General features: G+C 43.8%; 2 protein-coding genes across 17 annotated transcripts in view; both read right to left on the reverse strand.

The window, feature by feature from the left end:
• Camkk2 (calcium/calmodulin dependent protein kinase kinase 2) overlaps window positions 1-8,149 on the reverse strand; it is a 52,971-nt gene extending 44,822 nt beyond the window's left edge. For 9 of the 15 annotated variants that reach the window (XR_013434825.1, XR_013434821.1, XR_013434820.1 and 6 more), the window contains exon 1: window positions 8,007-8,149. The gene's annotated coding sequence lies outside the window, so the exon portion shown is untranslated. The remainder of the gene's footprint in view (window positions 1-8,006) is intronic. The other 6 variants (XR_013434823.1, XR_013434824.1, XM_078039197.1 and 3 more) reach the window with 1 other exon arrangement.
• An 8,660-nt stretch (window positions 8,150-16,809) lies between these two features.
• Window positions 16,810-27,374, reverse strand: part of Anapc5 (anaphase promoting complex subunit 5) — a 39,666-nt gene continuing 29,101 nt past the window's right edge. For both annotated transcript variants that reach the window (XM_078039201.1, XM_078039200.1), the window contains exons 12-17: window positions 25,535-25,609; window positions 24,397-24,518; window positions 23,766-23,873; window positions 23,543-23,690; window positions 17,791-17,953; window positions 16,810-17,136 (exon numbers count right to left, since the gene is read on the reverse strand). In XM_078039201.1, coding sequence (XP_077895327.1) covers window positions 16,925-17,136; window positions 17,791-17,953; window positions 23,543-23,690; window positions 23,766-23,873; window positions 24,397-24,518; window positions 25,535-25,609 — 828 coding nt within the window. In that variant the 3' untranslated portion in view covers window positions 16,810-16,924. The remainder of the gene's footprint in view (window positions 17,137-17,790; window positions 17,954-23,542; window positions 23,691-23,765; window positions 23,874-24,396; window positions 24,519-25,534; window positions 25,610-27,374) is intronic.

Raw genomic sequence — 27,374 nt, forward strand, 5'->3', positions numbered from 1 at the left:
CCTTAAGTGACATCTGGCTACTGCTATGTTTTGCTTGGCATGCACCATGTTTAAAACTATTGGATTGAGAAGGCCAACATTCCAGAGCTAGGAGATTTCAGATAAAAATCAGAATTTCCAGAATCTAAGGCTAGAAATGTAGCTCAATGGTAGAACGCTTGCCTGGCACACATGAGGCCTTGGGTTGGATTCCCAGCACTGCTAAAAAAAGGAGCAAAACAAAATTTCCAAAATCTCTAAAAGCATCAAACACTCTGATAGTACTAGGCTGGGTCCCAGCTCTTGGCAGCTTTGGCCAGAGAAACACTCACCAGAGTGTCACAGAACTTACATCCCCCAGTGCCCCACGCTAATGTCAGGCTGCAGGCCACGCCCTGTGCCCTTTCCTTATCCTAGGTCCCATGACCTTCCTTACAGGTTTCTGAGTCTGCAGCCCCTGCTTTGAGGGTCACTGAATGACAATGTTATAGGGGCGTGTCTCCATGGTCATCTGCCCCAAACATCTCATTTTGCCGATGAGAAAATGGAGGCTTGTGATGATTTACTAATTTGTCCAAAGTCACACAGTGGTTCCAGGCAGAGTAAAATTGCTCTGAGTTTTGTTTAGTTTTGTTTTGAGGTTCAGGGACTTGAACCCGGGGCTTCGGGCATGCGAGCCAAGTGCTCAAGCAGTGAGCTACTCCTCTGTCCTGGTCTAATTTCTCAGAAAAGGACTAAACATTACAGGGACAGTCTGGTGATGGCCACATATTGTACCCTGAATAAATCTCAGGCTGGGTCAGAATCCCCAACCAAGGGAAACACGTGGCCCACACCTCTGTCTTCCTGGGACCTCAGCTTGTGTCCAAAGGGGAAAAAGCAATGGTGTCCTGCCTCAACAGCTCGGAGAAGGAACGCATAGGAAGAGGCAGAGACTCCTGAGTAACTGGAGAGAGTGTGGCTTTGTCTCTTGTCTATTGCTGAACTCCAAGGCCTAGAACTTTCTAGGACACCATTGGCATTTGATAAATATTAGCTGGAAGTTATCGTATATTTCATCTGTCCCAAGGCCACTCAGAAGGTCAGAAGTGATCTTAGCTGGCGTAGAGTCTACGTTCCAGTGGTCTGAGAATAGCAGCCCCATCCCTCCATATGAGAAGTGGCCTGTGGAGCTGACCCCACCACCAGCTTCAGGATTCACACATGACTCAACCCTGGTCAAGCGATTGAATCAAGATTATATATGTGACCCAACTCAAATCTATTGGGTCTTATTCTGGGATTTTTTTGGGGAAGTGTTGAAAAGAATGTCCCTCTTTCTACAGTAACCAGGGGATGGGGAAACTCTGCCTCAGAATGAAGTCAACAGAGAGAAAAGAGAGGCAATAGATGGAGAAGAACTGATTTGGCACAGACACGCCTGAAGCCCATATATCCCAGGAGTTTTTAACTGCCTGAGCCAATATATTCCCATTTTTGCTTAAGCCTATTTATGATTAGCTTTCTGTCATGAACCAAGTTCTTTTTTTTTTTTTCCTGGTACCAGGGATTGAGCCCAGAGGCGTTTAACCACCGAGCCACATTCCCAGTCTTTTTTAAAATTTTATTTAGAGACAAAGTCTTGCTACGTTGCTTAGGGCCTTGCTAAATTGCTGAGGCTGGCTTTGAACTTGCGATCCTCCTGCCTCAGCCTTCCAAGCCACTGGGATTACAGGCATGCACATCGGCACCAAGCAGAAACCAAAGATCTTGACCTACAAGTGACAGAGTTGATTGACAGAAAAGCTTCTTCACTAAGCTTCCTGCAGACATTCAGTTCCTTACATCCTAAGCCCCTCTTTAGGCCAAACTGCTAGGTGTAAGCAAGTTCCTTGGCCACCTAGGGACAACCTTCATCTTGACAGGCAGAAGCTAATACTTCCCAAGACTTTTTTTTTTTTTTTTTAATCTTAAGGAAAAAAAAATTAAGGTTGCAAAGGGAAGGGCTGATAAAGAAAATGAGGGAAAGGAACTGGCTAACACGCTCAACACTAGACCCCGTGGTCATGGCAGCACGGCATGCCACAGCTGTAGATGTAGTTGTGGCTTCCCCTGGTGGCTGCTTGGGGCTGTTCTAAGCCTCTATCATGGTAACCTTCTGAGAGTTAGACACTGCTATCATACCTGTTCACCAGTGAGGAAGCTGAAGCACAGAGAGGCTGAGTGACTACCCCATGATCGCCCAGCTAATGTCTCAGGAGGTACAGGTGTGCTCAGAATCCAAGAAAGAACTTCAGCAGGTATCAAGTCAAACCTCCTCAACTGGTTTTAATTTATATTAAAACAAGTTTGGGCTTTTTAAATTTTTAATCCTACCATGCTAACTTAGCTCTCTTCATCTCTTCAAACCCTTGTCCAGATCCAGACCAAACACGTCGCATGCAGGTAATCTCACACCCTTGCCTCCCTGTGTCCCAAGAACCTTCACGCATTCACACAGCTCCTGCAATCGATCACCAAAGGCCAAGAAAGGACTCTGAGACCTGAAAAGGGGAGGCCACCTGGCCAATGCACTAGGCCCGACAACAACCAGGGGTACTGATCCTGCAGCCCAGTGCAACTAAGGACACTTGATTTGGTCTATAATTAAGTATCATTGAAAGAAGGGGCCAATCTGAGTCAGGCATCAAAAGCCAGGTATGTACAGGTGGCCCAGCCTTGATGATCCAGGACGCAGGACTGAGTGGCTGAGTATGGGAAGGGAGAGGCAGTGGGAGGAGGGGCCCTTCCCATGCCTTCCGCTTCTCCCATCAAATTCCTCCCTGTCTTCCACGGAACCCAAGGAAGCAGCAGAAAAACAAATGGAATTTCAATTTGTAATGGAAAGAAAAAGACTTCCTCTCGAACATTCTGCAACTTGGCAAATCAGAGACAGAGGGGGACAGCCTGGCGCCCACGGGCATCCATGCCTTGCCCACCCACAGGCCCTCTCCCTCTCCTTCCCTGCCTTTCGGGGGTGAAGCTTAATCTAGATCCTTCCCTCCCTGCCTCCAGCACAAACTACCCCAGCAGAGAGGGCAAGGAAGGCCCTGGAACCAGATCTGCAGGGCCCACTCCATCCCCCACACCTAGAACTGGAGGCCAGAGAAAATGTCTAGGAGGAACCTAAGTAAATTCTCTACCCAATGAACCTTGAAAACAATACCCCAGGTTTGTTTGTTTTGTTTTAATATGGTACTGGGAATTGAACTCAGGGATGCTCTACCACATCTCCAGTCCTTTTTATTTTTTATTTTGAGAAAGGGTCTCCGGCTAAATTGCTTAGGGCTTTGCTAAATAGCTCTGGCTGGCCTTGAACTTGCAATCCTCCCGTCTCAGCCTCCAGGGCTGAGATTACAGGCAGGTGTCACCAGGCTGGGCTCCTAATGCACTTTCAAAAGCTCAAAGGGGAATGTGCTCCCCTTCTTGCCCCCCCACACCTAACCCCCTTTAAACTCCTCCAACAGAAGTGTGTGTCACACACCACCCACCAAGCCCTCCCCCATGGGCTCAGTTCCTACCACCTGCCAGAGACAAGGGGGCAGAGGGGTAAGATCTTGGCCCCTGCTCCACCACCCCCATTTCCTCAAGGAACCATCCATCTCCTTTCCAGGTTGGAATTAGCATTTTTATCTCTGCAACTGCCATCTCTCAACTATTTACAGAAGCCACCAGGATAAAAGAGGCAACATAAAAATAGCGGCTTCCAGGATGGGGTGGGGGTGGGGGCACCACAGAATCTTCTAAGTTTCTTTCTCTCCTTGTCCAAAGGGAAAAGAGGTTCTTCTTTTCCAAAGGGCTTCCCAACAATTCACAGACCACTAACCTGGAAGCTCCTTGGGGACAGGGACCAAGTCCCAGTGTGCTTCAGTTCCCCAGGGCAGAATTTGGTCACCAGACCCCCCCAAATAGAGGCAACTGACTGAATGATCATGGATCATCATCAAAGTTCCAGAGCCAGGGCTGCAGAGAGACAGCATCCTGCCCTGCCCTGCCTGCCCCTGTCACTTCCTGGGCTCTGTTTAGTCTTGCAAAATATAAGCCACTCCAAAAAACCAACCCAAACAAAACTCTGGCTTTTTTTCACTGCTTAAAATGTTTCGTAATTGGGGAAAAAAAAAAATCAGCAACAACAAACACAACTAAAACCAAAAACAGTGGTGGCTAAGATGATCCCTTCCCCATTTTGATCACTGACATCCAGGCAGGGAACCAGGGGCCTGAGGGCTTCCCAAGTCTCAGTGCGAGCCTCAGTTTAAAGAAGGCTTTTTGGGCTGGGATTGTGGCTCAGGGGTAGAGTGCGCATCTACCACAGGCGCAACCAGGATTCAATTCTCAGCACCACATAAAAATAAAGGCATTGTGTTGTGTCCATCTAAAAAAAAAAAAAGAAAGAAAGAAAGAAGGCTTTTTGTGATTATCGAGGCCCATCAGGGAGGAAAGAAAAAATAATAATCTAAAACCTTATTTTTTTGCAAAAAAAAAAAAAAATATATATATATATATATATATATATATATATATATATATATAGTAAAATGATGTAAAGATGGTCCCCATGCTTACCTCCTGGCTCCACCTGAGAGAAAAAGACACGATCTACCAGCATAAGAAGCCCAGGCAGCCTAAGAGCTCAGGATGGGAAGAGGTGTCAGCAAATTACACAGATCCCAGGGGACCTTGCACACGTAGGGTAGCCCTTCTCTAGGAAAGTGCCCAGCACACAGAGACCACCACGCAAAGCCATGGTCCCCCTTCTCTCTGGGACCCCTTCTCATCTTCACAGGAGGCCCGAGGCGCAGCCTGGCCTCAGCTGGCTGGGAAGACCCAGGACACTCCACACCTGGCCACAGCTCCTGGCACTGGTCATCTGGTGAGGTTTTCTCTACTTTGTGTTGTTACTTCTCTGGAAGAAGTCTCACGAAATACAGACCCACAAAATCACCGAAGGAATCACCAGGACGGAGTGAAATCTGAGTGTCCGAGAAGGCGCACCTGAGGACTCAGGGGGCCGTGGGCTGGAGGGGACTGGGTTCTCATGGACAGTCACCAAGTACAAGAAGTTATATGATCCAGTGTGAAAAATCCAGAACAACCAAATCCTAGAGACAGAACGAGGGCCGGTGGGGGCCAGGGCGGGGCTGGGGCAGGGGCACTGGGAACAGGGAGGGACTGCTCTACAGTACAGGGTTTCCTTTGGGGATGATGAAAATGTTCTGAAACTACACAGGTTGATGGTGGCCTGGCACCATGAATGTCTTAAAGTGCCACTTGATCACTTTAAAATGGTTAAATTTATGCTACAGGAATTTTTCCTGGTTACTTTTAAAAGAAAGAGCCCGGGATGTAGGTCAGTGGAAAGAGCGTGGCTTAAAGGGAGTGAGGCCCTGGGTCCAATCCCGGCGGGAGGGGGAGGGGGAGGGGGAGGAGAAGGAGAGGGGGGAAGGGGAGATGCCATTTCCCAACTTCCAAGAAAATCCTGGGGCGAGGGTCACTGCAGCGCTGAGCTGCCCCCTGAACCCATCTCCAGCTTCTCTAACCCGCCCGAAGGGGAGCAGCCACGGAAGGAAAAACATCCGAGGAAAAGAGGCTCTGACTCAAAGGAAAATCTGAAATAGCATTTGCCCCAAATCCCCTGGATGGCGAGAGGAAATGACATCCACATGCTTCCCCCAGCCACCAGGAGGAGGCATGTTGGGGAGGGAAGAGGGTGGCAGGTGACCCTGAGCAAGTGACTCAGCCTCTCTGAACAGGGTGACTTTAGGGCCCATGTTAAAATTTGAGCTAAAATGCCATGAACTCAGGCTTGCCTGCCCCACCCGGAGCGGCTGTTCCCATTGTAAGTTGCCTGGGCAGCTCCTTCCTCATCCAGGCTGAGGTCCCCAAGATCTACTCTGAACCAATCTCCACTTTCCAGTCCATTCTTCCAGATTCAGTACACATGACACCTCCTTCAGGGAGCCTGCCCAGATTCACACCCAAAAGAAGAAATTTCTCCAGGACTCCCAGGGCCCCTGCTCAGCCCAGTCCCCCAGCACTTGTTGTTCTTGTAACCGTGGAGTTACTGCCATTTAGAGCTGGGGCACTGATCTGCTTAGCGGACAGTTGGAATCCCCACTTCCTGCCTACCAAAAGCCAGGAGTGCTTGGCAACATTCTGACAACCAGAGGTCGCCCCCACACTCCTAGATGCTCACCAGGAGGGTGGCACCGCTCCCCTGATGAGAACTACTGCATAGTTATTAGCGAATATATTTGGCTACCGGCCCACTAACAACCTGGAGGCAAAGACAAGCCTGAGGCCACGGGCATCACCACAGGGCCTGCTTAGATCTGGGTCCTCACCTGCTGCTTGGTAAACAAGTCTGGCCTACTCACATCCAGGAGGTCTTGTAAAAGCCTCTGCTCTAGAATAGGTGGTAATACCTGACATACCTGCATTGGCTGTGTGACCCTGGGAAAGTTAATTAACCTTTCTTTGTAAGCCTCAATTTACTCATCTCTACAATCGGAATAAAAATCCCTGCCTTGAAGGATTTGGGTAGTCAATACATGAGATAATGCAGGCAGCATGTAGCATAGGATCTCGCACACAGCAAGAACTCAGTAAATGTTAATTATCAGGAGTGAGCGTGTAGCTTGGTGGTACAGTGCAAGTTTAGTTTGCTTCAACCCCTGGGTTCAATCCCCAGCCCTGAGAGAAAAAGTTATTAACATTATTATTATCCTAGGTGGGGGCTCACCAAATGAAGTTATTAATCTGGAAGGAGGGTCTGGGATTCACCCGAAAGCTGTTTATCACCCGAAAGCTGTTTATATGGTACGCATTCTATTCATTCTGAAATTGCAGGTTTTGGTTTTAATTTGTGGGGTCAGGGATAGAACTCAGGGCCTCCTGCATGCTAGGCAAGCACTCTACCATTGAGCCACTCCCTGCCCCTTTCAAGGAACAAAGGAACTTCAGGGACAGACACCCTCCCCCTCTTCTCAGGGGACACAGCCAGGGGAGGAGGAGTAATGGAAGCACAGACCCAGGGCACCTGAAGTTTCTGCTCTAGGACTATGGGGCCAGGCCGAAGAAGGCAAAAGTTGCCTGTAGGCAGGTGAGCACTGCTTGTCCCATTCCAGGCCAGTCTGCCCCTCATGATGCTGGCACTGACATGCCCCTACCCAGGCTCCATCCAGGAGGGGCCCAGGTGCCACATCTCAGCATCAAGTGAGTGCAGCCACAACTGTCAAAGCACCCCACTCCCCAAACCCGGCAGGCAGCGGGTGGGGAAAGCCAGAAAAAGCTGCACCCGGGTCACTGAGACCCAGTGCAGAGCCCGGCTGGGCCCGGCGCCCCGGACCAGGAGGGTGCCGGGGTGGGCGCTTCTCCGCATTCACAGTACGCTGCAGCTCCCGAGGTAAATTTAGGTCAAAAGGACCAATTCGGCCCGTGAGGTACTGGCTGGGGTGAGGATGGTCAAAGAGCGCACTGAAGAGCAGCAAAGGTCCCCCAGGACCCCACCACAGCTGGTCTCTGGTTCTGCCACCTGGCCCCCAAGTAACCAGGGCCTGGGTTGCCCTCGAGACATGTGAGACATGCGGGCTGCGGGGGTAGGGATGCTGCAGGTCCTCTGGCCCCCTCCCGCCCTGCGCGGGCCGGGTGTCCCCACCTGTCAACGCGAGGCGGGGACCTAGGCCGCCCCCACGACCCCGACAGCCCCGGCCCGGTGACCTCAGCACCAAACTCCCGGACTGCCCCTGCCACCGGGACGGGCGCGGCCCAGACAGAGGCCACCGAGGCCCTGGCCTCTCCGAGGACGCTGGGAAAGGGGCGCGGGGGTCCGCGTCCCTCCACGTGGCGGGACCAGGGGCGGCGGACATGCGGTCCCCTCGGTGCCGGGCACCTGGGACCAGCCTCCCGCTTTGTCTAAATCCGGGCGGTGGTCCCCGCCGCGGGAGGACGAGGGCGTCCGGGGCTGCGGCGGCGGCGTCCCCCGCTCGGCCCGGCCCTCGCCCGCTCACCTGGGCTCCGCGCCGCCGCCTCCCGCGCTCAGCGCCCCCGGCTGGGCTCCGCTCGGCGCGGCTTGCTCGGCGCAGCGGCGCGCTCCTCTCCGCGGCCCGGGCGGGCGGGGCGGGGGCGGAGGAGCCGCCCAGCCTGTGCGCGGGCGCGGCGCCGCCTCGGGCTGCGAGCCGATTGGCCGCGGCCGCTGGAGTCCTGCGCGGGCCGCGCGCCCGCCGCTGGGCCACGCGCGGGGAGTGGAGGGGAGGGCCGAGGCGGAGGGGAGAGGAGCGAGGGGAGGCCGGCGGCGGAATTAGCCGGTGGCGCCGCGGGAGCGCGGAGAGGCTAGCCCGGTGCTCGGGCGCGCGGCGCTGCCACCTTGCCCCCTCCCGCAGCGCGCACCTTCCCGGGTCGTCCCTCCGAGACTGCTGACCCCTGGGCCAGCGGGGTGCGCCCCCAGCGCTCGCTGTGTTCAGCCAAGCGCCCGGACCGCAGGGTGGCGGCCACGTATCAGGAAGTTTCCCCAGCCCGCGGGGAGACCCAGGGTCCTGCCCTGCGGCCTGGCACTAGGCGCCGGGCGATGGATGCGGCCCGGGTTTCGGGGCCCACCCACTGGGGAAGCCCCTTTCTGCAGCCGCCTTTCAGCCCACCAGTGCTCCCAGGCCGGCCCTAAAGGCTGAGGGATGTTCTCTCCTAATCCCACTCCACCCGGATGCACCAACTCCAGGCAACCGTTGAAGTCCTGATTTTTCCACGAGTCTATTTAGAAATTATTGTGAAACACATTCTCTTCCCATCCACTCTCCCCTTTGTGGTGCCCGACTTTGCTGGAACCTTAAATGTGTGTTTAATCTCCCAGCTGGGTAACAGCAGGGCCAGGAGAAGACAGCGGGTGGGACTTCATGGGATCCCTGGCCCGCTGGCCTTCTGAGATCTGGCAACCCTGGCGATCCTGCCGAACAGCCAACAGCCGAAAGGGAAATCAAGAATTGGGTTCAAGCAGGGCGAGGTGGCGCACGCCTGTAATTCCAGCGGCTCGGGAGGCTTGTGGGTTCAAAACCAGCCTCAGCAAAGGCGAGGCGCTAAGCAATTCGGTGACACCCTGTTTTTTTCTAAATAAAATAATAAGTAAAATACAAAATAGGGCTGGGGATGTGGCTCAGTGGTTGAGTGCTCCAGAGTTCAATTCCCGATACAAAAAAAAAATTGAGTTCAGAGGAGAGTCAAGCACAAACTAAAGGTTCAATGCTCTCTTGACAAGTGGATGGATTTCCAGACCCCTTCTGTTAAGCTTCTCTGGTATTTCTAGGCTGCACAGACACACACAAAAAAAAAAATTCCAAAGAGATGACAAAGATTCCAACAAGCCTTCCAATGAGATGACCACTTCTTCTGATGCACTTGTTGGTAAGAGCAAAAACCTGGCCACAACCTCCTGCATGTGAATTCTAATGAATGAATAAACTTCTTATAGTCATTTGGTGGCATACTACAGTTAAAAGGAGTTGTGTTAGACTTATCTGTGCCACACACACACACAAAAAAAAAAAACAATGTTGAGTACAAGAGCAATCTACAGAATACAATATGATGTCACGGCTAGGTGGCCTGTGCCTGTAATCCCAGAGGCTCCAGAGAGTGAGGCAGGAGAATCACGAGTTCAAAAGTCAGCCTCAGCAAAAGCAAGGCCCTAAGCAACTCAGTGGGACCCTGTCTCTAAATAAAATACAAAATTGGGCTGGGGATGTGGCTCTATGGTGGAGTGCCCCTGAGTTCAATCCCCAGTACCCCCCCCCCAAAAAAATATGGTATGATGCACAATTTATGTATATATTTTTTAAACCCACACTGTGTTGTTTATGTACATATGCTTACATACAAGATTTTTTTTTTTAGAGAGAGAGAGAATTTTTTTTTATATTTATTTTTTAGTTTTCAGCAGACACAACATCTTTGGATGTGGTGCTGAGAATCAAACCGGGGCACGCATGCCAGGCGATCGTGCTACCGCTTGAGCCACACCCCCAGCCCCAGCAAGACTTTTTTGAAAGACAAAAGGAATGAATATTAAATTCATGACAGTCTGCCACAAAGAAGGAAGTACAGTACTGGGGTTGTCACTTAATGGTGGGACTCTTATGCAGAAGGCCCTGGATTTGATCCCCAGCACCAAAAAAAAAAAGGTGGCAGGGGGACAGAGAATGGGACAGGGAGTGTGAGGAACATTGTGAAGTTTCATTCCTTTTATTTATAAATGCATATGAAACAAATGACAAAATATTACCAACAATCAGTTCTGAATGGTGAATGCATAATTCTGTATTTTTATTTTTATTTTTTTGGTACTAAAGATTGAGCCCAGGATGCTTAATCATTGAGCCACATCCTCAGCCCTTTTTATTTTATTTAGAGACAGGGTCTCACTAAGTTGCTTAGGGCCTCCCTAAACTGCTGAGGCTGGCTTTGAACTTGAGATCCCCCTGCTTAGCCTCCTGAGCTTCTGGGATTACAGGCATGTGCCATTATGCGCAGCTTACTTTTCAGGAGATAGGGCCTTGCTAAATTGCCCAGGTTGGCCTCAAATTTGAGGTGTTCCTGCCTCAGCTCCTAAGTCGCTGGAATGACAGGTGTGCACAACCACAACCGGCCGTGTGTGTGTGTGTGTGTGTGTGTGTATGTGTGTGTGTGTGTGTGTATGATTTTTTTCCAAAAAAGTATGTGTTAGGGCTGGTGGGGAATTCCAACCCTTGGAACATTTATAATTCTAAGGTAGAGATCAGCAAACCCTTTTCTGTAAAGAGCAGATAGGAAGTATTTCAGGCTTGCAGGCCTTGCGCTATCCAAGGAAATGGCTCAACTAACAGCCACAGATAGTGGTACATGAAGAGGTATAATGGGGTCCCAATAAAGCTTTATTTATAAATGCTGAAAGTTGAATTTTACATAATTTTCACGTCATAAAATATTACTATTTTGGAAAGAAAAAAAGTAAAAAATTTACTGTTTTGGTTTTCAACCATTTAAAAATGTAAAAACCATTATTAGCTGGTCTTAAAAAAAATGAGTGGTGTGCCAGATTTGGACCATGGGCAAGAAATACTTTGGCAACCATACTTAACCAAAATAGATTTTGGTGTCTTTTCCTGTTATTTGTTAAAATATACAATTCCATGTATTTACATTATGTTACTAAATGTCCTATGTTTCATTTCAACACTGTAGCTAACAGACAAGAATATGTCTGTATAAACTTAAAAACCAAGTAAGAAAGGATAAAAAGTGCAGGTAAGAATTTAAACCCGAGGGGCTGGGGATGTGGCTCAAGCGGTAGCGCGCTCGCCTGGCATGTGTGCGGCCCGGGTTCGATTCTCAGCACCACATACAAACAAAGATGTTGTGTCCGCCAATAACTAAAAAATAAATATTAAAAATTCTCTCTTTCTCTCTCTCATTCTCTCTTTAAAAATAAAATAAAATTGACACTCTTTAAAAAAAAAAAAAAAAAAAAGAATTTAAACCCGAGTCCAAGATTCACTTCCTCTTTGAAGTTTCCTGAAATGTTATGACCCAGGACCTCCTTGACTTCTCTGTCTCTCTGATCTACTGAGTTAAAGACTGTACCATTTATTTAATGCTCAGCTACCATCTTGATTTTTTCCTTCTTGACTTGCGTTTTTGTTTCTTTGTAGTGCTGGGGTTGGAACCCAGGGCCTCTGCATGCTAGGCAAGTGTACTACCACTGAGCTGCACCTCCAGTCTCACTCGGGGTTCTGACTTGCCAATAGAGCTATAAAAATCTGGCATCTAGGCAGGTACAATACCCAAAACATTTGTTTGCTGTCAACATTGTGATTGAAAGGTGTGATCTGGGAGTCAGACAGACTCAGTTCAAATCCCAGATCCATTAGTTACCAGCTCTGTGAGTTTGGGCAAGTGAGTTGATCTCTCCCAGGTTGGTTTCATCTGCTGTCAAATGGTGATAATAATAGTACCTAACTCACAGGCTTGGCATGGGGTTTAAATACCAATAATGTGTTTAAAGATATTAGCTCAGGACCTAGCACATAAGTGCTCAATGCTGCTATTAATATACTTAGCACAGGGCTAAAAATCCCATCAATTTATGTGCCTTTTTATTAAAGTGAATTAGAACAAAGTACAGAACATCATAATTGCCTGTCATTGACATTGAGCCCCTCTTAGGATAGGAATCATCCCACACAAAGAAACCATTTTCTTCTTAGAGATAGGATAATAAAAATTAGCTTTGCTTTTTGGGTCTTCCCCTCCAAGAATACCAGAAAATCCTATTCTAGGCAAACAGATCTTGTTGTCCTGACAACATAAATTGCCAAGAAAATAAGTAAACAAAGCTTTTGAATGTTATTTTTAAAGAAAACTTGAACAATACAGGGAGGGGGCAGAAATGTAAGACTTGAAAATTGTCTCGCCCACTAGAATGGCATCATGATCTCCTGTCCAGGCTTTGTCCTTCCTTCCTGTGCTCTTCTGTGTTCTTCCTCCCTGGCCTTGAACATCCAGAACCAATCCCAGCAACTCAGGAGGCTGAGGTGGAAGGATTGCAAATTCAAGGCCAGCTTCAGCAATTTAGCAAGATTGTCTTAAAATTGGGCTGGGATTGTGGCTCAGTGATAGAGCGCTCGCCTAGCACAGGCAGGACCTGGGTTCAATCCTCAGCACCACATAAAAATAAAGGCATTGTGTGGTGTCCATCTATACCTAAAAAAAACCCCAAATATTAAAAAAAAAAAAAAAATTTAAGAGCTCAGTCTAGAGCACTTGCCTAGCATATGTGAGGCACCAGGTTCAATTCTCAGCACTACATTTAAATAAATAAATTAAAGTCCATTGACAAATATAAAAAATATTTAAAAGGGGAGGCGCGGCAGCTAGAGATGTAGCTCAGTGGTAAAGCATACCTGGGTTCAATCCTCAGTACCAAAACAAAATGAAAATACCCAAAATGTCAGGGTATTCAAACACTCAAAACAAGTATAAATATCCCAGACATTTAGGTGATTGTAAAGGAAGCCCAGTGGTGAAAGAGGATCTGTGGAGCCTCTAATAACTACAACATGCTCTTCATTCTGGTCCTTACCCCTAAGGGGGCTGGGACAGGCTATACTTTCAATGCTCAGTTTCCTCACCTGTAAAATGGGGATGGCATTGAGTTTACAAGCATTAAAGATGGTATGTGTGAAAATATTTAACATTTTCTGGCTCACATTGGGTACTAGATAAATGATATTAGATGTTCAACAAACTGAAAAAGAATGTTCAGAGAAACTATTTAGTGCTTTTTAAAACTTGAGGAGAAGGCAGCTCCAGGATTAGATGACACATCAAGTAGGTCAGAATCCCAACTCTTTGAGCCACTGGTTCACAAGCTTGAGCAAGGTCTTAACTTCCTTATGCCCAGGTTCTTTATCAATGGAATTAAATGCTGTTGCCCACCTCTTAGGTTTGTGTTCATATGGGAAAAGAAAATTTGTAAATATTAGCTATTGTCATCTACCTCAGGACCAGAAAATCTCAACACCAAACCTATTGGGTAGAGTTCCCACCATGCCCTTTGGGTCAGAAAACCTTTTTCTCCTCCTTTGAGGACATATTCTGAAGGTCTCTGGTATAGACCCAAATGCCTACTGGCTAATAAGCTTCAACCAACCCCTTTTCCCCTTTAACCAGATGATAAATTCCTATACTCCTCCATTAACCCATCCATAATTATACAATTATATAATTACTCTCTTCTCCCACCAAATGTTCCACCAGAAAAAAAGCTAGTTAGGGGCTGGGTTTGTGGCTCAGTGGTAGAGCACTTGCCTAGCATGCATGAGGCACTGGGGTTTGATCCCAGGCACCACATTAAAAAATACTAAAAAAGACATTGTGTCCATCTACAATTTTTTAAAAAAATGCTGGTTAGCTGTCCACCCAGAAAGTTCTGCATTCTGAGGTCACTTTTGATATTTCCACTTTCTATTCAACCCACTATTCCCTCCTGAAGATAGGCTCCAGCCAACAGATCTGTCGACAGCAGGAAACCACAGACCAACTCTGTTAGCTTTGGATTTGAGATTTGCTTCCATGCCAAGATGAACATGGAGCCAGCTGAGAACATAGATAGTTTGTGGGTGCCAGCCATTTGGAGCTCTGTGCTCTTAAGGGCGCCAATACTTGGCTTAAGACTGCTGCCATTTTGAAATTATTTTGTGTGGGTTTGTGTGTGCATGCCATATATATGAGAACTTTTTTTTTTTTTTTTTTGGTGCCAGAGATTGAACCTGGAGTGCTTAACCACTGAGCCACTTCCCCAGCCCTTTTTGAGTCAGGATCTTCACTAAATTGCTGAGGTTAGTTCTGAATTTGTGATCCTGCTGCCTCAGCCTCCCAAGCTGCTGGGATTATAGGAATATGCCACCACGCCTGACTCTGAAATTCTCATTTTTTGTGGGGCGGAGGGTACCAAGGAACTCAGGGGCACTAAACCACTGAACCACATCCTCAGCCCTATTTTGTATTTATTCAGAGGCAGGGTCTCACTGAGTTGCTTAACACTTTTTTTTTTTTAGTTATAGATGGACATAATACCTTTCATTTTATTTTTTTTAAAATGTGCTGCTGAAGATAGAACCCAGAGTGAGCACTCTACCACTGAGCCATGATCCCTGCCCAGCTCCTTGCTTTTGCTGAAGCTGGCTTTGAAATCACAATCCTCCTATCTCAGCCTCCCACACACACAGGTGTGTGCCACTGTACCTGGCTAAGAAATTCTCATTTTTAACAGAGGCGTTCCTTTGTTCCTCACAAATTCCACAGTTGGTCCTGGTTGGGTTTGATGATTTCTGGTATTTGATACCTGTGGGATCAGCTAACAACCTGATTCCATTTCTTGGACCTCATTCTGCAGAGGCAGAGTGGTTACAGCCACTTCTTGGATTGGATCTTACTTAATATGCACTGATCAAAAATAACATCATGGGGGCTAGAGTTGAGGCTTAGCGGTAGAACACTTGCCTTGCATGTGTGAGGGACTGGATTTGATCCTCAGCAACACATAAAAATAAACAAAATAAAGGTACTGTGTCCATCGATAACTAAAAAATTATTTTAAAAACATAACATCATAGGTCTAGGGGGTATAGCTCAGTAGTAGAGCTCTTGCTTAGCACATGAGAGGCCTTGGGTTCCACCCCTAGCAACTCCATATCCCTCCAAAAGACACCAGATGAGAAAATACATTTGAAACAAATAAATGTAAAGAAATATTTTAAACATCAACACACCAAATTAATGTTTCTACCTCCACACTAAATGTTTCCGGAGCAGACGTCTTTTGGCCAGAAAACATTCTAATAGATGCGAGTTTTTTTTTTTTTTTTTTCACTGCTTCAGAAAGAGCTCTGGAGAGAAACTGTTTCTCATTAAAAAGTTTAAATTTAACTGAAAAAGAGGCAATGACAAATCTGCAAATTTTGGTTGGCTGTTCGTTGCTTTATCAGGGCTGTATGGGCATAGCTGCAGCCTTAGACTTGAAATACAGGCATTTTTCTGTTCATACTCAATAGGAAATTCATGAACAGACAGCAGTAACTGGCCCTGCTTGACTACAGGGATGAACTGTAAATTATGCACACTGTATGTTTGGTGAGAATATCTACGCACGTCTGAGCTTTGAAACCTTTCTCAATTTATAATCACCTTTTCATGAATTCCTAGACTTAATTATCAAAAACCCCTTATTTATATAGTTAAATAGAAAAAGCATACCCATACAAAAGGTATTAAAAAAAGCCAACCCCTAAGAAATGGCTGAAATAGGATTCTTATCATTGGTCTAAAAACAAATTGGGGGGCAGAGTACCAGAGATTGAACTCAGGGACACTTGACCATTTGGTCACATCCTTGGACCTATATTGTATTTTATTTAGAGACAGGACCTCACTGAATTGCTTAGTGCCTCGCTGTTGCTGAGGATGGCTTTGAACTCATGATCCTCCTGCCTCAGCCCCCCAAGCTGCTGGGATTTCACGCATGACACGCCCACCTTAAAAAACAATTTTTTGAAAGTCTTTTTTTTGGCAGTGGTGGGGATGACATCTAGGGCATCCTGCATGCTAGGTAAGAGCTACACCCTTAACTCCCCTGTCCTTATTAATCTCTGGGGTGGACATGTGCTTATGAGCACATGTGAACCACCAGACCCACTCAGGCCAACTAAAGGAGAAGGAAAATCCCTTCATTTGCCCTTACCCTCCTACCAAACATGCATGTGGAAACACTTTATATGCTGCATAAAATTTCCTTCCTCTCAGAAGGAAATCCAAGCCTCATGAAAACCTTTGGGGAGACCCACCCACTCCCCAAGTAGCTCCTCTCTGTTCACATGTGGTAAACAGATTTATATATATAAAGATACATTTGGGGCTGGGTGTGGTGGAACACCGCTGTGATCCCAGTGGCTTAGGAGGCTGAGACAGGAGGATCTCAAGTTGAAAGCCAGCTTTAGCAATGGCGAGGTGCTAAGCAACTGAGTGAGACCTTGTTTCTAAATAAAAAATACAAAAAATAGGGCTGGGAATGTGGTTCAATCCCCAGTAGCTTTGATCCTCAGCAGCACATGAAAATAAACAAAATGTATTGGCAATTCTGCCCAGAGAGAACCTTATCTCAGACACCTGAGCTAACTGGTTGGCAAATCAGCTGTTACATAACAAAAAGTTGGTGTCCTTTGCTACCAAAAGGAAATAAAAGGGGGAATAAAACAAATACATACTTTCTAGCAATCAAAAAAGACCAACTGATCAGAACATAGTTTATTAACAAGATAGGGTGTCATGGATACACCATTGATATGGTGGGTGGAGCACAAAGTCTGTCTTAAACTCTGGCCATAGGCCAGTAAAGATGTGTTCTCTAGAGATGGTTTATCAAAGGCACCCCATGGGAGGGCAGTTCCTGATGCAGCTGTCGGAAGAGCATCGCACACCGGTTCCTCTCCTGTGTCTTCCCCAGGGTGTGGTACAGTCTGGCCTGGAAGTAAACGACGTCCCTAATTCGCTCTTTGCAGTCAACTTTTGCAAAATAGTTCTTGGCTTCATTGAGGTTCTCGATGGCGGCCTCCAGAGCTGATAGAGAGTGGGTAAAAGGTCATACACATTTACTCAATATTTTTCTTTTCTTTCCTTTTTTTTTGGTACTAGGGATTGAACTCAGGGGCGCTTTACCATTGAGTCACATCCCCAGCCCTTTTTATTTTTTGAGATAAGGTCTTGCTAAGTTGCTTTAGGGCCTTGCTAAATTGCCAAGGCTGGCTTTAAACCTGTGGTCCTCCTACCTCAGCCTGGAATTATAGGCATGTGCCACCCCATGCCCGCTTGGTAAAGTATTTTTAAAAAATATTTTTAGTTGTAGATGGACATCATACATTTTATCTATCTATCTATCTATCTATTTATTTATGTGGTGCTGAGGCTCAAACCCAGTTACTCACATGTGCAAGGCAAGCACTCCACCACTGAGCTACAACCCCTGCCCTCCTTGGTAAGGTTTTAAAACAGATTTTAAGCCTTGGAGGTTAAAATTGCCACTCAGTTGCCCCTAACCCTCCTACTAAACATGCATATGAAAGCATTTTAAAATGCTTATAAAATTTTAAGGAAATATTTGTGAACACTCAGAACTTACTGTCCCCATTTTAATGTCTTTTCCTCTTCTGAGTCCTAAATTTTAAAAGCTTTCATGAAAATGAGCAATGCCTAACAATCTTTGCAGTTTCCTACCTTCTGCTTTCTTTGGTGGATCATAGGAAGCTGCTGAAGCCACCTGGCACTTGGCTACTAAGAACATGGCACGGCCTTTGTCCAAGATAGCCCCATCAGCCAGGATGGGCTCAATGGCCATGTGGAGGAGGGTTAAGGCTTGTTCTGGGATTCCAAGGATGAGCTGAAAAAGAAACACCACGGCACTGTACACACCATGCCCACCATGCTGCTGGGAAGAGTGGTTTCTGGCCGTCCTCATGACACTCTAAGCTTATTTTCTCCCTGACATATACTGCATTATGGCAGGCACCACACTCCTGCAGTAGGGAGTAGTTACTCACATGTGCAAAAGTTCTGTCTTTACAAAGCTTCAGAATTGATATCCTTTAGATTGGTGATTCTGAGAGTTTGATCTCTTATGAATTACTGGGAGGAGAATAACAACTAAGAAAATCTAACTCAAAAAGTGTAGAGTGAAAGAATGGCAAGGGAATTAAAATAATGAACTAGAAAATAGAAAACATCTATTTAACACAAAAGAACGCAATAATGAAGGAACTGTGGTTCAAAGAAGGTATGATATATAGAAACAAATAGCAAATTAAAAGCAAGTCCTTTATTTACATTCAATGACACTGAGTGACAATGAATATAAATAGATTAAATGAATTAAAAGAAATTCATAGAATGGATTTTAAAAATTATCCAACTATATGCTGTATATAAGAGACTCACTTTAAATTAAAAGGCACAAATAAGTTGAAAGTAAAATGACAGAAACATATTCAATGCAAACAGTAACCAAAATAGAACTAAGTGTCTATATTAATAATCAAGCAAAATAACCTCGTTCAAAAACTGCTATAAGAGAAAAAGGCCATTATATGCTCATGAAAGGATTAATTTATCAAGATATAACAACTGTAAACATATATACACTACAAAGTCTGAACATATACAAAATCTAAAAACAGGCAGAACCGGAGGTAGAAATAGACAATTCAACAATAAAAGCTAAAGAGAGCTGGGTATGGTGGCGCACACCTGTAATCCCATCTGCTCAGGAGGCTCACGAGTTCAAAACTAGCCTTAGCAACAGCGAGGCACTAAGCAACTCAGTGAGACCCTGTCTCTTAAAAAAAAAAAAAAAGACCTCAGTGTGTGCAATATCTCACTTTTCAATAAAATAGTAGATAGGGGCTGGGGATGTGGCTCAAGCGGTAGCACGCTCGCCTGGCATGCGTGCGGCCCGGGTTCGATTCTCAGCACCACATACCAACAAAGATGTTGTGTCCGCCGAAAACTAAAAAAAAATAAATATTGAAATTCTCTCTCTCTCTCTCTCTTTAAAAAAAAAAAAAAAGAAAAGAAAATAGTAGATAGAAGATCAGTAAGGAACCAGACGACCTAAACAGACATCTAACAAGCACATCATCAATGATATCAGAATACAAATTCTCAAGTACATATGTAATATATTCCAGGAGAGACCATATGTTAGGCTACAAAATAACAGTAAATCCCCCCCACACACACACACTTTTTGATACCAGGGATTGAACTCAGGGGCACTCAACCCCTGAGCCACATCCCCAGCCCTATTTTGAATTTTATTTAGAGACAGGGTCTCACAAAGTTGCTTAGGGCCTCACCATTGCTGAGACTGGCTTTGAATTTGCGATCCTACTGTCTCAGCCTCCAGAGCTGCTGGGATTACAGGCGTGCGTCACTGTGGCTGGCACCCCAACATTCCCTTCCTTTCTTTAAATATTTTTATTAGTTGGTCATGGACCTTTATTTTACTTATTATTTATATGCAGTGCTGAGAATCGAACCCAGTGCCTCGCACATGCTAGACAAGACCTCTACCACTGAGCCAAAACCCAAGCCCCCAACCCTTTTTTGTGTGTGGTGCTAGGACTAAACCTAGGGCTTCACTCACACGGCAGACAAACAACTCGGCAAACTTAAAAAGAATGGAATGATGAAACGACTACATGAAATGAAATTAGAAATTAACAGAAGGAAATTAGGAAATTCGAAAATACCTGGAAATTAAACACACTCTTAAATAACCAAAGGAAAAATCACAAGACAAATTAGAAAATGCTCTGAGACATATAAATACACAACTTAACAACAAACAACTTTTGAAATTTATAAGATGAGGTAAAAATTCATGGGATGCAGTTCTCAGGGAAATTTTTAACTGTAAAGGCACACATTACAAAACAAAGATCAAGAAAGATCTCAAATCAACAAGCTAATCTTCCACTTTAAGAAACTAGCAGGAGTAGAGCAAATTAAACTCACAGCTAATAAAGGCAAGGAAATAATGATGTTAGTGGAGACAAACAAAATAGAGAATTAAAAAGCAAGAGAGAATCAATAAAAGTTCATCCTTCAAAGAGATTAGCAAAATCAACAAACTGAGTCAGATTGACCAAGAAAAAGGAGGCGGCACTGGGATTGATCCTCAGCACCACATAAAAAACAAACAAATAAAAGATTTAAAATGGAGCTTTAAAAAAAAAAAGAGGGGGGGATTCCGCCTTTTGGGTCCCCTTCTTCCTCTCGGGGGAAGTCTTTTACTTCCACTTCTACTCTTTTACTTCCACTCTAACAACAAAAAAAAAGATATCTGAACAGACCTACAGAAAGTAAAGAAATTGGAAGAGGTGGAAAAGAAGGAAGAGGAAGTGGTGGTACAGCAGTAATCAAAGAGGCAAGAAAGGGAAGGAAGAAATTGAATCAATAACCAAAAAGAAGCAGTGACAAGGAAAAGGTAGGAGCCAACTCTGCCAAACTTAAAATAAAGATATTGTGTCCAACTACAACAACAACAAAAAAATTATTTAAAAAAAAAAAAAAGGGTTAACATCAATTCTTCTCAAACTCTTCCTAAAAACAGAAAAGGAAGACACATTTCCTAACCCATTTTGTGAGGCCATTATTACTTTAATGCCAAAACCAGTGCTGCTGGGTTTGGTTTGCTAGTTTTTTCTTGAGAATTTTTGCATAAATGTTCATATGGGATTTCAAAAACATTTTAAATATACATTTTTAGTTGTTGATGGATCTTTATTTTATTCATTTATTTGTGTGCAGTGTTGAGGGCTGGGGTTGTAGCTCAGTGGTAGAGCGCTTGAGCACATGTGAGGCACTGGGTTCAATCCTCAGCACCACATTAAAAAAATAAATAAAATAATGGTAATATGTCCATTTAAAAAAATTTTTTTTTTTCAAAAAAAAGAATATATACAGATGGTCAATAAGCTCATGAAAAGATGCTCAACATTACTGGTCAGAAGGGAAGTGAACAGAAGCACAATGATATACCAGTCCACTAGGAAGAAGACAGCAATAAAAAACAGAAAATGACAAGCACTGGCAAGACTGTGGAGATTACATTCTGACCTTGCAGGTTGGAATATAAAATGATGGGATGCAGTCATTATGTACCATTTAGCACCATTTGTGCCAAAAATATTTTGGCAGTTTCTCAAAAAATCTAACTAAATGATATGACCCAGCAATTCCATCTACCCAAGAGAACAGAAAACAGGTATTCAAACAAAAACTTCCCCTTGAACATGAAGAGCAGCTATTCAGAACATCTAGAAATTCAAAACAATCCAAATGTCCATCATCTGATGCAGGCACAAACAAAATGCAGCCTCTGCATATCATGGAATATGATTCAGACATTAAGAAGGATGAAGCCTGAGAACAGTCTGCTAAGTCAAAGAAGCAAGACACAGAAAGACCACATAGTGAAACGTCTCCAATAGCCAAATACACAAAAATAGAAAGCATTAGTGGTTGCCAAGGGCTGGAGGAAAGGAGGGAGGATTTAGGAGTGAATGTTTTAATATACAGTTTCCTTTTTGTATCATGAAAATAACTCTGGAATTAGACAGTTACAATGGTTGTACAACACTGTCAATATTCTCAAAATTACTGAATTGTACATTTTTATTTAATATTTTATTTTTTAGTTTTAGTTGGACACAATATCTTTATTTTTATGTGGTGCTGAGAATCGAACCCAGTGCCTCGCGCATGCCAAGCGAGCGCTACCACTTGAGCCACATCCTCAGCCCCTGAATTGCATACTTTTAATGGTTAAAATGGTAAATTTATCTTAACAAGAAATAAGAATCACTGATGAATTTGGCTTATAATGAACAGATTGCTAGACTCTATCCCTAGAGATTCTGACTCAGGAGATCTAAGACAAGCCCAGGTATGTGGATATTTTTAAAATCTCCCCAGGAATTCTATGAACCTCTGCTTTAGCCAATTCCTCAAGTGATTCCCCTCCCCCGGCTCCCTTTCTTCCTTCTGCACCAGGGATTTAACTTAGGGGTGCTTTACCACTGAGCAATATCTCCAGCCCTTTTTCTGATTTAAAAAAAAAAAAATTATATATATATATAAATTTTTTAAGTTATAGACAGACACAATACCTTTATTTTCATGTGCTGCTGAGGATCAAACCCAGTGTCTCATACTTGCAAGGCAAGTGCTCTACCACTGAGCCACAATCCCAGCCCCTCCCCCACCCCTTTCTTGAGACAGGGTCTTACATAGGTTCCTGGGGCTGGCCTTGAACTTGCAATCTTCCTGCCTCATTCTCCTGAGTGGCTTGGGATTACAGATGTATGCCACCATGCCTAGCCTCAAGTGGGTTTTAAATTGACTGAATTGCTCAACAATATTTACTAGGTATAGGTCCTGCTAGGTATCAAGGGATATAGCCATGAATAGAAAGTCCATCATGGCCTTTACCAGGGGAGAATAAAAAAGACATAAAATATAATCTGATTTTGAAAACTTTTCAGGGCTGAGGTGTAGCTCAGTGTAGAGTATTTTGCTTAGTTAGCATCTAAGAGGCTCTAACACACACATAAAAAGAAACAAACTTTCAACATATAACTCATTTTCTCTCTTTTTTTTTTTTGCCTAATGAACTTATTGAAATGGGAGGGGTTTTATTTATTTAAATTTGAAGAAATGTTAATATGTGTGTATTATTACATACAATCTTATTCTACATTTAACAATTTTATTTATTTATTTATTTTTGTTGCACATGGACACAATGCCTTCATTTTGTTTATTTTTATGTGGTGCTGAGGTTTGAACCCAGTGCCTCACACATGCTAGGCAAGCACTTTATCACTGAACCATAACTCTAGCTCAACTTAGATTTTTGGCGGTGCTGGGGATTGAGCCCAGAGCTTTGTGAATGAGAGGCAAACACGTACAACTGAGCTGTATCCCCAGCCCCTCTTTTTATTTTTTATTTTGAGAAAAAGACTTGCTAAATTGCCCAGACTGGCCTTGATCTAGTGATCCTCTTGCCTCAACCTCCAAATAGCTGGGATCAGAGATATGGGCCACTACACTGGACCTCTTCTCTATATTCACATTCCTTTGTTGCTAAACCAAGTATCACTCTGTGCCAGCTACTAATTACAATGATAGAAGTGTCCTCACTGAAGAGGGGAGTCCCCTTTACTAAATGCACATATCAGGAAAGTCAGTGCTGCTGGAAAGTGTCACCTTGTCAACGGGTTCACAATTCTACAGGTGTCCTTGGAGGGCTTGCACATGGAGGCTCCCTTTCCAGACTCCACCACTGAGCTACACCTCAGCCCTGAAAATTATTAGCCCTCAATATTACTCTTTTCAATACCAAAAAAGTAGTAACTGACTCACCAGTTATTAAAGCACAAATGTGCTATAAAAACAGAGATCAGCTTACCTGGGCAAAAGCCAAATTCAGCACGGTTTCAGAGGCCAAGTACTGTAACCGATACTCCTTGGAAAGGGCCAGAGCCTGCAGCAGCACAGGCATCGCAATGGTAGGGGAGGAAGATCGCCAATACAGCTCTGCCACCGAAAGCAGGACACTACAGCAAAGAGGAAAACATGGGATGAGAAGATCCACCACACAATCTCCATGAAAGGCACAAGAGACTCCTTACCTGATCACCATTTCTGTGTTCTTTAATTTCTGACAGTATGTCAACAATTTTTGTAAAAGCTTGTGTGCCTCTGACATTTGGTTCTGAGCTTGTAGTACAACTGCTTTTCTGAAACAGAATCAAAATAAACACAAGTAGTTCTACTGATGCTTGCAAGTGTTTTAACTATAACCACTTCAGGGGTAAGACTCTATTTCCTCAGTTAGAGTGTAACCTCCCAAGGGGAAAACTGCCTATTTTAATTTTTTGTTCAAAGAAAAAAATACAAACAAAAAACCCTGTATGTGTGTATAAATGTATATGTGCAAGCATATACATGTATATGCATGCCAGAAAAAAGTTAAGAATTACAGTTATTGCAATATTAGTGACTATCTTAGAAAACAAAACTGCAGTAAAATTAAGCCATTTAAAAATTATTTTATGGGCTGGGGATGTGGCTCAAGCGGTAGCGCGCTCGTCTGGCGTGCGTGCGGCCCGGGTTCGATCCTCAGCACCACATACCAACAACGATGTTGTGTCCGCCAATAACTAAAAAATAAATATTAAAAAATTCTCTCTCTCCCTCTATCACTCTCTCTTAAAAAAAAAATTATTTTATTCTAGGATTAAAGTTTTCCAACTTTCTTACCTATATACACCTTCTATGCCATTAAGAGCTGTGATTCCTGTGACAAGTGAATCAGCCAAATGATATTTGCCATCATTCATTGCTCTGTCAAATTGTATTTTTTGATCACATAGCATCCATAACTAATAAGGAAAAAAGAATTAAGCATCAAATGACAAATGTTAACATTATTAGCCAATGAGGACACAAAAGTATTTTATAAGTATTTACTTAGCAAATATCCTTACTGTAATTCACACATATTCCCTTTTTTGAGATTAAAGTTTTATAATATTTCAAGCTTGCATGAAAGCATGAAGAACAAAATAACAAATATTTAACAAATATAATAATGTGCCACCAATTAACTTTATCAACTCACATATCGCTTTTATTAGCTCACGTATTTACTCCAACACTGTGACATACTATTGGAGTTCTTCGCAAATTCCATTTCCTCTCACTTTTTCAAGTAGCAAGCACTCAGTTCGGTGTCTGCTATTCCCATTCCTATTCTTTTATAACACATATACTTACCCTTAAACGCTCATAGTATAAGCCTGTATGTTTTTGTTTGTTTTGTGGTACCAGGGATACAACTCAGGGCCTTACGTACTGAGCCATATCCCCTGCCCTTTGTATTTTTTATTTTGAAACAGGGTCTCACTAAATTGTTCAGGTTGGCCTAGAACTTTCAATCCTCCTGCCTCAGTGCTGGGATTACAGGTGTGTGCCACCACACCTGGGGAGCCTGTATTTTTTTAAGCTTTGTACTAAAAATAAATAATATCACCCTATATGTGTCCTTTAACAATTTCATTTTTAACTCAATATTTTTCTTTCTTTTTTTTTTTTTCCTTTTAGGTACTGGGGATTGAACTCAGGGGCACTCAACCACAGAGCCATATCCCCAGCCCTGTTTTGTATTTTATTTAGAGACAGAGTCCCACTCGAGTTTTTTAATGCCTCACTTTTACTGAGGCTGGCTTTGAACTCACGATCCTCCTGTCTCAGACTCCAGAGCTGCTGGGATTATAGGCATATGCCACTGCACCTAGCTCAATATTATTTTTCTGAGGGAACATTGTAAAATATCCTGCTTTTTGTTACAGTGGAAAAACATTGTTTTCAGAAGTAAACTCAAGATCATGATGGTTACCTGGGCATGTTGGGTATTAGGTGGGAATCGTTCCTTCAAGTGCTTTAATACTTCAGCAGCTGCGGCAAAACAGCCCTAAAATCAAAGGACAGGTTTTGATTCAGATGTGTTGAAACCACATCTGAACACCACAGGCAGGTCCACACGGTCCCTAACTCTTGACACAGCCAGTGAGAAGACACTAGGCAGACTGTGGAACTGCATTTCTAAGGGCTGTTCTTTTAAAGGTTCTAATGAATTTCGTTCATTTTCAAAAACGTTAAGAAAATTATCATGTAAGATATGTTTTTTTCTAGGAAAAAAATTACAAAACGTGTAAATAGTAAGAAAAGACAAATTACTTTTAATTCCATGAAAGCTAATCACAGTTCATGTTTTGGCATACATACCTCCTATGCTTCTTTTACTCATATACATATTAAATACATAAATATTCCAAAAATACCTATCTATACATGTTATTTTTGTCAATTATGTATAACACTACCAACATGGTAGTCACTCAATAAAAATTTTTTAATAAATTAATCTTTCCAGTGTCCATAAATGAAACCTGTACCACCATAATATATTATTAGGCAAATTAATTGTGGTACATCAAAATAACCTTTTAGGTTTGGATATTTTGGTTGCTTTTAATTTTTCCATTTAAAAAAATATTATAATGAATATCTTGATGCCCAGTTTGCATGATGTCCAATTATTTCCTTAGAATTAAACCAGAGAAGTAGAAATGATGGGCATTTTTAAGTTCTTTGATATAGGTTAGTAATTACCCTCTACAGCCGCACCAGTATTTTTGTAGCAGCATCCTATCCCTTCTTCCCCCCTAATAGTTTTGCATCTTGGCCTGATACTGAAAACTACTATTCCATTGTTTAATTCTTCCACAACTAGGCTGAAATTGATTTTTGGTCATTTAGGCCATTTATGCTTTTTCTGTGAATACTATTCATATTATTTTTATACTCATATACTATCAAACCCCAACTCTTATTAGGTAATGCACACGTTGTAAGTGGAAATTATACTGAATTACAATAAAGATCGTTAATATTTGTTCTTATGATTTTAACTGGCCAATCTTTTGTTTTGGTAGTAACGGGGATTGAACCAGGGCTGCTCTCCCACTGAGTACAATCCCAACCAGTGTTATTTTGACACAGGGTCTCACTAAGTTGCCCAGGCTGGCTTTGAACTTGCAACCATCCTGCCTTAGCCTGTGGTGGGATGACAGATGTGCTATCACGCTGGTCTTAATTGGCCAACCTCGCAACGTATTTTCATGACTGTCACAGTGAGCTAAACATATGGATAGATACAGGCCAAGCAGAGACACCTTAAATTGTATACCCAAAACACTCCCATTGTGCCCTGTTACACCCAAGGCTAAGAGAGGACCCAGAACTACTCAGAGAACACAAAAGGGGCTGGCAACCTTAGAAAAAGAACTAACTCTACTCCCTCTGGGTTGCAGCAGGGAGCTCCACGAGCAGTTCAGAGTCCCTAACTAGTTCTTTTTTTTTTTAATATTTATTTTTTAGTTGTAGTTGGACACAATATCTTTATTTTATTTTTATGTGGTGCTGAGGATTGAACCCAAGGCCTCGCACGTGCTAGGCAAGCGCTCTACCACTAAGCCACAATCCCAGCCCCCAGAGTCCCTCATGTCTTTACAGGTTCTACCCAAGCACTGCCACACCAAAAACATAGTGCAGCATCTAGTTTATTTGGAGTTCAGTTTAAAAAGCAGACAAAGGAAATGAAACACAGACTCATCATAAAGCTGCCTTCTCCACAGTAGGCAAAGCTTAATTTCACAGGTGCAAGTCTAACCTGT

Source organism: Ictidomys tridecemlineatus, chromosome 2, assembly GCF_052094955.1.
Source record: "Ictidomys tridecemlineatus isolate mIctTri1 chromosome 2, mIctTri1.hap1, whole genome shotgun sequence".
Taxonomy (NCBI): domain Eukaryota; kingdom Metazoa; phylum Chordata; class Mammalia; order Rodentia; family Sciuridae; genus Ictidomys; species Ictidomys tridecemlineatus.